This window comes from Nuphar pumila, chromosome 8 (genome assembly GCF_984573655.1).
Source record: "Nuphar pumila chromosome 8, dmNupPumi1.hap1.1, whole genome shotgun sequence".
Taxonomy (NCBI): domain Eukaryota; kingdom Viridiplantae; phylum Streptophyta; class Magnoliopsida; order Nymphaeales; family Nymphaeaceae; genus Nuphar; species Nuphar pumila.
In genome coordinates this window covers 95,619,627-95,632,206 of record NC_143256.1, presented here as the reverse complement: position 1 = coordinate 95,632,206, position 12,580 = coordinate 95,619,627, and the positions used below count along the sequence as shown (strand labels likewise).

The 12,580-nt window shown below is 37.6% G+C and overlaps 1 protein-coding gene across 2 annotated transcripts in view; it reads left to right on the top strand.

The window, feature by feature from the left end:
• Positions 1–12,580, top strand: part of LOC149830024 (putative E3 ubiquitin-protein ligase RZFP34) — a 41,290-nt gene that overhangs the window by 28,157 nt on the left and 553 nt on the right. For both annotated transcript variants that reach the window (XM_090016262.1, XM_090016263.1), the window contains 3 exons: positions 11,341–11,423; positions 11,841–11,932; positions 12,039–12,150. In XM_090016262.1, the coding sequence (XP_089872388.1) occupies positions 11,341–11,423; positions 11,841–11,932; positions 12,039–12,150 (287 nt within the window). The remainder of the gene's footprint in view (positions 1–11,340; positions 11,424–11,840; positions 11,933–12,038; positions 12,151–12,580) is intronic.

Genomic DNA, 12,580 nt, shown 5'->3' with positions numbered 1-12,580 from the left:
CCCCTTAGTGGGTTTAGTGCTTGTGTTCTTGGCTTCTTCAAAGTGTGTTTTGCATTATTAGTGTTTCCGCCTTTTTCATTACATTAGCAACACTTGGGTTGATTTCATTAATCGCTATAACCTTGGTCTGAAAGTTATGCCTGAACATGATACAACTTCCCTCTCGTCCCAGTTTCTGTTGAAGCTCCATCTACAAATTGGGAGTATATATATGAGAGAAGGTGGAAGATGCGGGCTAGGCATCCCAATGACTCCTATCAACTCTGTGCTATGTCTATGATTCTATAGAGTTATAGGCTGTTGGATTAGTTTCAATTCTATGTCTCGGATTTACTTTTAACATTAAAACCTCATAAATGATGTATTGTAAATGATGGTTATAAGTAATTTGCCATGCATATGATAGTTCGTAATTGATAATGAGTTGCTTACTTATTTATAAGGGTTCAATTTCAACTCTAGCCAAAGAATATCATAGATGCTCCATGTAGGCTCTGTTTGGGAGCCCGTGACGGGAGCAGAGTTAAGAGGGGTGACGGGATTAATATAATTTGATGTGTAACGTGCCTTGGGGTTCGTGCAGCAAGCAATGAGGAGAAGAATGAAGAAACACAATGTGATGGCAGCAAGAGAGGGTACCAGAAAAGAAAATGGTGGATGTCCTCTAGGTTTTCATATATATGTTTCCATGTACAAAAATACCCCTAATCAATATACAATATTACTACACTTGACTGTTTTAACTTGGATGACAAATATACCCTTGTACACAAACATAAACACAAGTACAATGGATTTCGGATTTCGGATCTTGGATATTCTCAACACTCTCCCTCAAACTGTACATGGGTGAGCACCATGGACAATTTGCCTTTCAAGGACTAGTACCTTTGATCAGGAAGAGGCTTAGTGAACAAATCTGCAACTTGTTGCTCACTATAAATAAACATGGGCTGAATCTCTCCATCCTCTACTCTTTCCTGCACAAAATGCTGATCTAGCTCAACATGTTTCATTTTGTTGTGAGCCCAAATACACACCATAATCTACTAACCACCTTGTACTTAGATCACCTGTCTAGTCGACATCTAAATAAGCTATAGCAACAAGGAGGTGTCATTCTCGAGCCTTTTCTATAAATCAAGCCATCTGAGATTGTGCCTTTGTTGTACCTCAATTTTTTTTAACAACTTCCATATGCCTTTTCTTGGGAGAAAGCATAAACTAAGAAACTTGATTAACTGCTTGCACTAAATCTGATCTAGTAAAAGTCAGATACTGGAGAAAACCCACAATGCTTGTATACTTCTCTGGTTGATCAAGAAGTGCATCACCATCTTGACTATATTGCAATTTTGTATTTAAAGTCATGGGAGGTTTCGTTGGTTTACACTGAAACATCCCATTACGCTAAAGATCTTGAGCATATTTGCTTTGAGTAAGAAGCAAGGAATCTTTGTTCCGATCTACCTGTACCCCAAGAAAATATCCTAGTACCCCAAGATCCTTCATGTGAAAACAGTCATGTAGAATTGCCTTTAGATGATTGATCCTGGTTTCATCATTCCCTGTTATGACTATGTCATCAACATAAACCAATACAATCATCATGCTTTCAAAATCACTATATACAAATAGAGAGTAGTCACAGTGGCTGCATACAAAATCAAGAGACTTGATGACACCACTAGAGTCTCAAACCAGACCCAGGATGCTTGCTTAAGACCATAGATAACTTTCTTGAGTCTCAATACCGTACTTTTTTTTATTTGATTATGCATATCCTAGTGGATGTTACATATACATCTCTTCATATAGATCTCATTGAAGAAATGCATTATTCACATCTAATTGATATAACGTCCATCCATACAAGGTAGCTAGAGAATGCAATTCCTATAGTGCCCATTCATACTACTTGACTAAAGGTTTCATCAAAATCCAAACCATTCTCTTGAGTATACCCTTTACCTACCAGCCTTGCCTTATATCTTTCTACACTTCCATCAACCTTATATTTTATCTTATAGATTCACTTGCATCCAACAACATTTATGTCAATGGGTCTATTTACAACTTCCGAAGTTTAACACTCATGAAATGCTTTAACTCCTTCATTCATAGCTTCCACCCATCATGAATTTTGAGATGCTTCGTGAAAGCCGTGAGTTTTTTTTCATTGGATATGACTGCAGTATACAAACTGAACTCCAAAGAGAAAGCTTCATAACTAATAAAATGCTCAAGAGGATGTCTTTGAAAGATCTTCTTAGCTGCATACTTGAATTGTTGGAAATATTTCTAAGTCAATTAGATAAAACTGGTAGCACATAGTGGGCTGCCTATTAGTGGGATCCTTATGAGACACATCTTTATCTCCTTGTGTCAAGGCTGTACTGCTGGTGCGTCTTTCATATATATGATCAATACACGAGAAAGAGATTGTGTTGGGCTGACGCACAATCTGTTCAGCTGTTATATTCTGGCCATCATTTTTAGCATTAATAGAAGGCTGCTCGACCCTCAAACTATGAGGTGAAGAATCATTAGATGCTGGCAAAAAGCTGAGCAGTTTATCATGCTGAATATGTTGTGAACCATTTCCATGACTACCTGCTTTATGCTCATAAAAAACATCTCGAGATATGACTAAACGATTAGCACCATGATCAAAGATTCGATAACCCTTATGCTCATCATCATACCCAACAAACTGAAAAATCTAAGCTTTGGGAGAAATCTTGTCATGCAGAGATTTATGAATATGCACACAACATAGACATCCAAAAACACACAAACGGGAATAATTGGAATCCTTGCCAAAAAGAAGCAAGAATGGTGAACATTTGTTTAACGCAGTTAAGGGCATTCAGTTTATAAGAAAATTTGCTGTATGAAAAGCTTTAGTCCAAAGATCATTCCTCAAATTGGATTCTGTCATCATAAAGTGCAGTCTCAACTATATGCTTGTGCTTTCTTTATGCAACTCCAATATGCTCAGATGTCCTAGGACAAGACGTCTCATCCCGAATCCCATGATCATGCAGGTATTGCTTGAATACATTGGATGTGTATTCACCACCATGATCACTCCTAAATGCGAGAATTTTACGAGAAAATTGATTCTCAACATAATTCCTATATTGCTGAAACACAGAATACTTGATCTTTGGTTTTAAGAAAGAAGATTCAAGTATATCGATTATAATCAACAATAAATGTAACATAATATTGAGACTTAGAAAGGGAAAGTACAATAGCTGGACTCCAAAGACCAGAATGAACTAATTCAAAAGGAAACAAAGTTCTTTTATTAGATGAACCAAATGGGAGCTCATCTCTCTTACAAACATGACATGTAGAACATGAAAAAGGAACTTGACCTCTTTATTTTGGTTCTCTAAGCTGGAATTGGATAAAGACTAACCACATAAAGATCTCCACATCTTTTTCCCTCAACAAACATCTGCTTTGTATGAAGATTTTTAGATTTTTCACAGAAACAAAAGACAAAGAAAAGGAGATGTAAGACTTAGTTTGACTACACAATTGAGAAACATAAATAAGATTATGCTAAATGCTAGGAACAAGAAAAGTATTAGGCAAAAACATGTTTGCAGACTGAGTAGGCACAACACCTATTTGTGAAATTGTCTACGAAGAGACAATACACATACAAGCATAAATACTTAAAAAAGAAGTGCACGAAGGCACTCTCACAACACTTGAACACAATACGCAAAAAGCGTATAAATAATAAACATGCAATAATGCATGTATTTCATAAAAAAGAAGCAAGTGCTTGAGACTCTCAAGCTTATTTTACAACAAGGGGGAACACCCCTATTTATACAAGAAAGAAGAGGTGCAAGAGGGGGCTCCCCAAAGGAGTCGTTGAGGAGCTCCCAACGACTCTATTGGGGAGACCCCCAATGCACCTTTTTGAATATGCAAAAAGGGAAAAAATAAAATAAAAGAATTACAAAAATAAAAGGAAAAAATTACAGCATATTCCAAATGGAATATGCGCAAAATGTAAAAAGATTGAAATACCCTTTTCGGGTAAAAAGAGAAAAATGTATAAATATATATACCTATATATAGAGATACGTATACATATAACATATGTATACGTATCTCTATGTATATAAGTATATATATTTATACTTACAATAATGTTTTTGAGTATACATTTTAACACCCCCCCTCAAACTTACGGTGTGATAACCGCAAGTTTGTCAAGAAGGAAATGAAATCTAGGCGAACAAAGAGCTTTTGTGAAGAAGTCCGCAAGTTGATACTCAGACGTCACGTATGGTAGATCAATGACCTTCTTCAAGTATTCTTCCCTGACATAATGGCAGTCCATCTCTATATGCTTTGTTCGCTCGTGAAAGGTGTGGTTTTTGGCAATATAGATTGCACTTTTATTGTCACAGCACAACTTTGTTGGTTCTCTGATAGACACTCTCATATCTTCCAAAAGGCGTTAAATCCATACAATTTCCATGGTAGTGGATGCCATGGCTCTGTATTCGGCTTCTGTGGATGACAGAGAGACCTTCTGTTGCTTTTTACATCGCCATGAAATCAAAGATTCACCTAAGAAAACACAAAAACCAGTGGTGGAGTGACGGTTACTAGGGTCACCTCCCCAATCTGAGTCAGTATAAGCAAGTAATTTTAAATCAGAAGAAGAAGATAGAAATACTCCCTTATTTACTGTGCCCTTCAAGTATCTGATGATGCGAAGAACAACACTCATATGAACGGTTGTAGGAGCGTGCTGAAACTGACTGGCGATGTGTATAGCATGTGACAAGTCAGGTCGAGTAATACTAAGATACATTAACGAACCTACCAACTGCCTGTAAGGGGTAGGATCGGTTAAGGGAACACCATCGTCAATTTTCATTTTTGCTCCCACAACTTCAGGAGTTTCGCATACTTTGTCATCAGAAATCCCGGATCTGTCAATAATCTCACAAGCAAGTTTAGACTAAGATAGAAAATAACCACGTTGCGAATAGGCAACCTCAATTCCAAGAAAATATGTCAGAAAACCCAAGTCTGACATCTCAAATTTTGAAGTCAAGACAGACTTAATACCCTTGACTCCTTGAACATCATCACCTGTAATTAACATATCATCAACATAGAGCAATAATATGACAATCCCTGCCTTAGATTTTTTAGTAAATAGAGCAGTGTCAGTATAACATGAGGAGAAACCATTTTCCAACATTACACTGGTAAATCTGTCATACCAGGCTTTGGGAGCCTGTTTCAAACCATAGAGAGCCTTTCGAAGACGAAGAACTTTATCTTTAGGAATTTTCATGCCTGGTGGGGCATCCATATACACTTCTTCGTTAAGATCACCATTTAAAAAAACATTTTTCATATCCATTTGAAAAATGTTCCAATTTTTAATAGATGCAATAGTAATGAGACATCTAACTGTAACCATTCGGGCTACAGGAGAAAAAGTTTCTTCATAATCAATTCCATACTCTTGCCCGTACCCTTTTGCAACTAAGCGAGCTTTATACCTTTTCAGGGATCCGTCGCTTTTAGTTTTAACTTTAAAAACCCATCGACAACCTATAGTTTTCTTTTCTATGGGTAGAGTTTGGAAATCCCAAGTTTCAGCCCTTTTGAGAGCACTAAGTTCATTTTGCATGGCTTCTTGTCATTCTATACATTTTTTAGCTTCTTCAAAATTCCTTGGCTCAAAATAAGAGTGAATGGCACTAAGACAAGCCCTATACCGGGGTGAAAAAGAATCAAAAGAGACAAAACGAGTTGGCGGTCTCCTATTCCTCTCAGATCTTCGGTGATCGAGAGTAGGTACAAGCTCACTATATTGGTCAATGGCACTTCTAAAGGTGTCTTGGTTTCTACGGGAGTAGGTTATCGGATCACTTGAAATCCTGTTTTCTTGATCATTGAGAGGGTTATGTTCTTCAACATCACCATCATTTTCCTCATCGTGATTTGATGATACATCATCATCACTAGTTATATCATCATTACTAGCCAATAAATAAAAAAGGAATGAGTAATCAAAATTTTCTTGTTGAGAAACAATTTTTTTAAATCCACTCTCATTTTCTAAAAACGTTACATTTCTAGAAACATATAACTTATCATTTCGAAGATCATAGTAACAAAACCCTTTTTGAGTTTCGGAATACCCAAGAAAGGCACATGGGATAGCTTTGGGAGAGAGCTTGTCATTTTTATCTGTAAGTATAAAACATTTACACCCAAAAACACGTAACCTATTATAATCAGGTTCAAGTTTAAAGGGGATATTTTTCCTAATATCCTAGATGGTAAGCGGTTTATCAGATAAACAGAAGCGAGGGCTGCTTCAGCCCAAAAGTTCTTAGGAATGTTTTGAGAAATAAGCAGAGTCCTAGTGGTCTCAATGATGTGCCTATGTTTTCTTTCGGCCAATCCATTCTGTTGAGGGGTTTTAGGACAAGACCTTTGGTGAATAATTTTGTGATCCTCAAGATATGTTTTAAATTGGTTGGAGAGATATTCTCCTCCAGAATCACTTCTAAAAATCTTTATATTACTGTTGAATTGATTCTTGATCATTGAGTGGAAGGTTTTAAAACATGTAAAAACTTCATGTTTGTACTTTAGGAAATAGATCCATGAATACCTGGAGAAATCATCCACAAAAATAACATAGTAAGAAAAGTCTCCCTTTGAAACAACAGGTGCGGGTCCCCAAACATCGGAATGAACAATTTTGAAGGTTTTAGCTGAGAACATAGTTCTTTGATCAAAAGGTAAACTTTGCATTTTTCCGAGAATACAATCATTACAAGAAAAAGAACTTTTACATAGATCCTTTGCAAAATGTAAATAAGATAACTTGGTGACATTAGGGTGACCAAGTCTTTTGTGCCATATGTTTATATCTTTGTTCCGGGCAACATTACAAAATGATTTTAGAACTTAGAGAGATTCCATATAGTATAAGTCTCCTTTTCTAAAGCCTTCCCCAATCAATTTCCCGGACCGGCGATCCTGTATTAAACATTTGTCACATGAAAATTTAATATCGCATCCATGGTCCGAGAGTTGAGAAACAGAGAGAAGGTTTAAGTTAAGTTTAGGTATAAATCTAATTTTTGGAATGAAAAAATCTTGAGTTTCAAAATTACCTATTCCTTTAATTTCAAGAGAGGTTCCATCCGCAGTGAAAACAAAGGATGGAGAAACATTTTTTGAAAAATCGGAAAGTGAAAACATGTTTGGGGACATATGAAAAGATGCACCTGAGTCCAAAAGCCAAGAGACTTTACCTGGAATGGAAGAGGTAGACACGGCGGCACCGGATGTAGCTCCCTTGAGAAGAGGTTGAAGGGCTTCCACTATTTGATTCAACGAGAGTGACCCACTTGATGATGCCTCTTCCTTTTGTGGTACATCGGTGGTGGCCATAGCGAGAAGCCTCTTCCATTTGGGACATACAGGCTTGATATGCCCCGGTTCCTTACAAAAGTGACAAATAGTTTTGCTATAGTCCCTCTTTCCTCTTTGTCCACTATCTCTTCCTTGATTTTGGAATTTGAAATGAGGAGGACGATAGGTCTTTACATTATTTCTGGGTCTTGATACGGCATTAACCTCATTGTTTTCTTTATGATTACAAGGAACCACAAGAACATTTGATCCTTGTTTACATAAACTCATACGAGTCTCCTCACCACTTAATTTGGTGAGAACATCTTCAAGAGATGGAGGAGTAAATGAGGATAGAAGTGATGACCTTATTTGCTCAAATTCCGGTCTTAACCCATTCAAAAAGTTGAAGAACCGATCTTCTTCAAGTTGCTTGTGGCGGAGTTCAATTGCCTCTCCACTCCATTTTGGTTCAAGCATGGAAAGCTCATCCCAAATGGAGGAGAGGTCGGCATAATATTCCCTAATGGACATTTCACCTTGAGTAAGGGAGAGGGCTTTCTTTTGAAGGTAATACTTATGGGATAGATCTCTTGATGTATACATTTTTTCGAGATAATGCCAAGCTTCCGATGCTTTCTTGAACTTGATAATGTTGGCATTAATCTTTGTTTCGACGGATGCGAAGAACCAAGAAAGAATCTTGAAGTTCTTCATTTCCCATTCGTCGTGCTTCTTGGAGTATTCTTCAAGAGCTTTGATCCTTTCCTCTCCCTCAAGAATCTTGATTTCATTTCCGTCCATCACGGTTATTTTGGGTTCCGGTTCCGGAATTGTGCCTTGCACATAACCCCATAATCCTTTACCTTTTATGTGAGCCTTCATGTTCTCGGCCCAAATATGGTAGTTGGACCCATTCAACTTGAAGCCAAGAGCGAAGTGAGACTCTTTTTCACCCATTAAGGAGTAAAGAAAATGAGAAGGAGGCGTACCAACACAATGCTTCAACTTCTAACTTGCACAAGATCCTTCTAAAATATTTGAGAAGCAAGATCCACCACTTCAACTTCTAAGAATCCGAAGGCACGGTTTTTGAGGCACTCGAAAAAAGAAGAATCCCACGATCCTTAATCACCAACCTTGCTCTGATACCATGTGAAATTGTCTACGAAGAGACAATACGCATACAAGCATAAATACTTAAAAAAGAAGTGCACGAATGCACTCTCACAACACTTGAACATAATACGCAAAAAGCGTATAAATAATAAACATGCAATAATGCATGTATTTCATAAAAAGGAAGCAAGTGCTTGAGACTCTCAAGCTTATTTTACAACAAGGGGGAACACCCCTATTTATACAAGAAAGAAGAGGTGCAAGAGGGGGCTCCCCAAAGGAGTCGTTGGGGAGCTCCCAACGGTCACAATTGTGACCGTTGGGGGCTCCCCAACGACTCTATTGGGGAGACCCCCAATGCACCTTTTTGAATATGCAAAAAGGAAAAAAATAAAATAAAAGAATTACAAAAATAAAAGGAAAAAATTACAGCATATTCCAAATGGAATATGCGCAAAATGTAAAAAGACTGAAATACCCTTTTCGGGTAAAAAGAGAAAAATGTATAAATATATATACCTATATATAGAGATACGTATACATATAACATATGTATACGTATCTCTATGTATATAAGTATATATATTTATACTTACAATAATGTTTTTGAGTATACATTTTAACACTATTCCCATACGAATGATGGCGTGATGTTTTCCATCAACAGTGACAATTCTACCTTGACTATGATATGAGACAACATTGATAAGCTTACCAGAATCAATCACCTGTTACATGATGTGCAGCCTCGGAATCAAAATACCAAGTGTCGTGCTGTCCTCCCGTATTGGTTTGCACATTATTTCTACCAGCAGGCGTCCATGAGTGCGTATTAATTAGAGCTGCCCAAGGATTTCCAAGAGGATTGTGTGACATATGCAGCAAGAGGGAACTTCACCAGAAAAGAATATGGTAGACGTCCTCTAGGTTTTCATATATATATATATATATATATATATACCCTTGATAAATATACAATGTTACTACACTTGTCTGATTTAACCTATGTCACATAGGTGCGGGTGCAGGTGCGGATGAGGTGATGCGGCACTTTAAAAAAACTTGGGTGGCAGGGGTGCGGGGAGGATATATATATATATATATATATATATATATATATATATATATATATATATATATATATATATATATATATAATTTTTAACAGTTTTAAGTTAACACTGTGTATTTGTGTGCATGTATTTATATATATATAATATAAATAAAAATGGACTTGATTAAGGTTAACTGAATCTACTTTTGGATAGAAATGGACCTAAGTGTGGCTGACTTCACCTAACACAAAGGAAGCTGTGTCCAAATGTTGCACCCGCTTGGGTGCGACGCGGGTGTGATGCCCTGTTAGAAGAGTCCGTGTGACATAGGTTTTAACTTGGATGACAAATATACCCTTGTAGACAATCATAAACACAAATAAGTGCAATGGATTTTGGATCTCGGATATTCTTAACAGAAGTGATAGATGAAATTGACAGATTTTGCACCATCCCCATGCGGTTTCGCGCATCGCAGGACGCCACGAACCTGCGTTACCCGCCCACTATCAAACAGCGGACACATGCTTGCAGTGTTCCGTGCATCCACAGAACGTGCAGAATACTGGTTTTTCGTACCAATCCCCTGGAATGGTTGAGATGGTACACTTTAAGAAACAAAAATAAAAAAAACCCTGTCCAGGACAAAGTGGACAGCACCATTGTCCTGTTCATCCTGAGCAAGTTTTTCTGTCCTAACCTGGACAGGGAGTCTAACATACCCGAAAGAAACAAATAGACAAAAGACAAATAGATCGAAATGTGAGATTTTTTTTTAAAGAAGAAGATAGATGTTTGAGAGGAAGAAAAGAGATAAGAATAAAATAGGTTGAAAGGAGTTAGGGTTTTGAAAGAGAAAGATGAGAAAGAAAGAACAAGGACAACTTATCTGAAAAAGGAGTAGTCTTAGTCTTCGGGGTTTGACGGGGCCTTATGTCTTGCCCTGCTCTGGTACTATAATATAATTTGATGTGTAACTTGCCTTGGGATTTGTGCAGCAATCAATGAGACAGCAGCAAGATGGAACTTCACCAGAAAAGAATATGGTGGATGTCCTCTAGGTTTTCATATATATATATATATATATATATATATATATATATATATATATATATTCCATGTACAAAAATACCCTTGATCAATATACAATATTACTACACTTGTCTGTTTTAACTTGGATGACAAATATACCCTTGTACACAAACATAAACACAAATAAGTACAATGGATCTCGGATCTCAGATATTCTTAACATAGGTGGGAGACGAAATTGGCAGATTTCACAACACCATATCCACGTGGTTGTTGTTGAAATCCGCCAATTTCTATTGTCACCCCTCTTAACTCCGCTCCCATCTCTGCTGCCCCTCCCAAAATCAGGAAACGAAGTGGCGGAGAAAGAAGGGGGAGTCAGTGAATTCCCATCACCAGTCACGGGCTCCCAATAAAGTTGGTTGCTTCTTCGTCCTCTCTGTATATTTCAAAAGCTACTGAAATTCTTGGATGCAAAATGCCCAGATTGTTGGTTGCCTGGTTAGTGACACCATTCTTGCCTACTTCTGTTCCAACAGGTGTCCTGGTCGACCTGTTAGTATTTTTGGCTAGTTAGTGTGTGTGCACGTGCATGCTTGACACTATAAGGTCTTTATGTTTTTCTTTCTGTTTCCTTTCTTGTGTCATTGTATGCCTGAAGGATTTGAATTATTTATCCTGCTTTATTGTGGCATGATTGTTATATCAGGCTGTTGTTACTCACTTGTATTGAAGAATAGCCATCCTTGTGTGGAAAGAGCAATGCATCATGATTGCCCCGTCTGTTTTGAGGTGAGTGTTTATTATGGTTTTAGTGTCTGGAGGCTCCAATTTGTGCATTACTCACTGGATTTGAGAGCTGCTTCACAACTAAATTCTTGGTGAGGTTCAAAAGATGCTTCTGCTCTCTTTGACTTTACGTTGACCCAATTGTACAAAGGCTATTGTATTTGTGGCTGCATGAGTCATGATTAGGGTCCAAGGTCTGCCTTATATGTGTCTAGTTTCCAGTGGGAACTTGTTCGACTTGAATTTTATTCTGGTCAAATGGGATGCATTTTCTAGTTGGCTGGTTGGTTAAATGTTCATTTGAAAATTTCCTTTCGATGGAATAGCGGTGGCAGCAATAGTTATCGTAGTATAGCAGTAATGCCAGTAACTGAAAACATCTCTCTTTGGTAACTAATGGCTATTTCCTTCACTTTGCAGTATCTTTTTGATTCCACGGATGGTGTTACCGTTCTTTCATGTGGACATACCATTCACATAGATTGCTTGAAGGAAATGCAACATCATTTGCAGTAAGTCCGTGTGTGTACGTGTGTGGGGTGGTGTGCATGGTGTGTGTGAATTTAAATTGATTGCGGAAAATCCAGATTGATTGATGAACTGTTCCTAATTCTCCAGGTATGCATGTCCTTTATGCTCCAAGTCCATAATGGATATGTCAAAAGTATGGGAAAAACTCAACATGGAAATTGCAGCTATGCCGATGCCGGAGTCTTATCAGAACAAGATGGTAAACTCTCTCTCTCACTCGTTATCTGCTGTTAGTTTGTGAGTCGTCCGATCAAATTTATGGTTCAGCTCCACTAGTGTAAATCTGTAGGAACGGTTAACTCTTAAAAAAAAACTGAAAGTTGCCTGCTGAAACAGCTAACTTGATTAAGCCTGAGTTGGATATTGTGCTCTACCGCATTTTTATCTGGAAATCCTATCAATTGTAATATATTCAGTATGTGGCAATATGCTAAGTTTTATGACAACTGGCAGAATATCACTTTTTTTCCTTATTATTTTGGATAAGACACGGCACACATCAATATGCTTTGGTGCCAGCTGACTTGGAAGTTGGTGTCCACCTAATCTAACTAATGTGGAGGGACAGTGAGCTCAGGACCAGGACTCGCCAAATTCAGAGTTTCAAGTTAATTCTAGAGTTGGGTTAG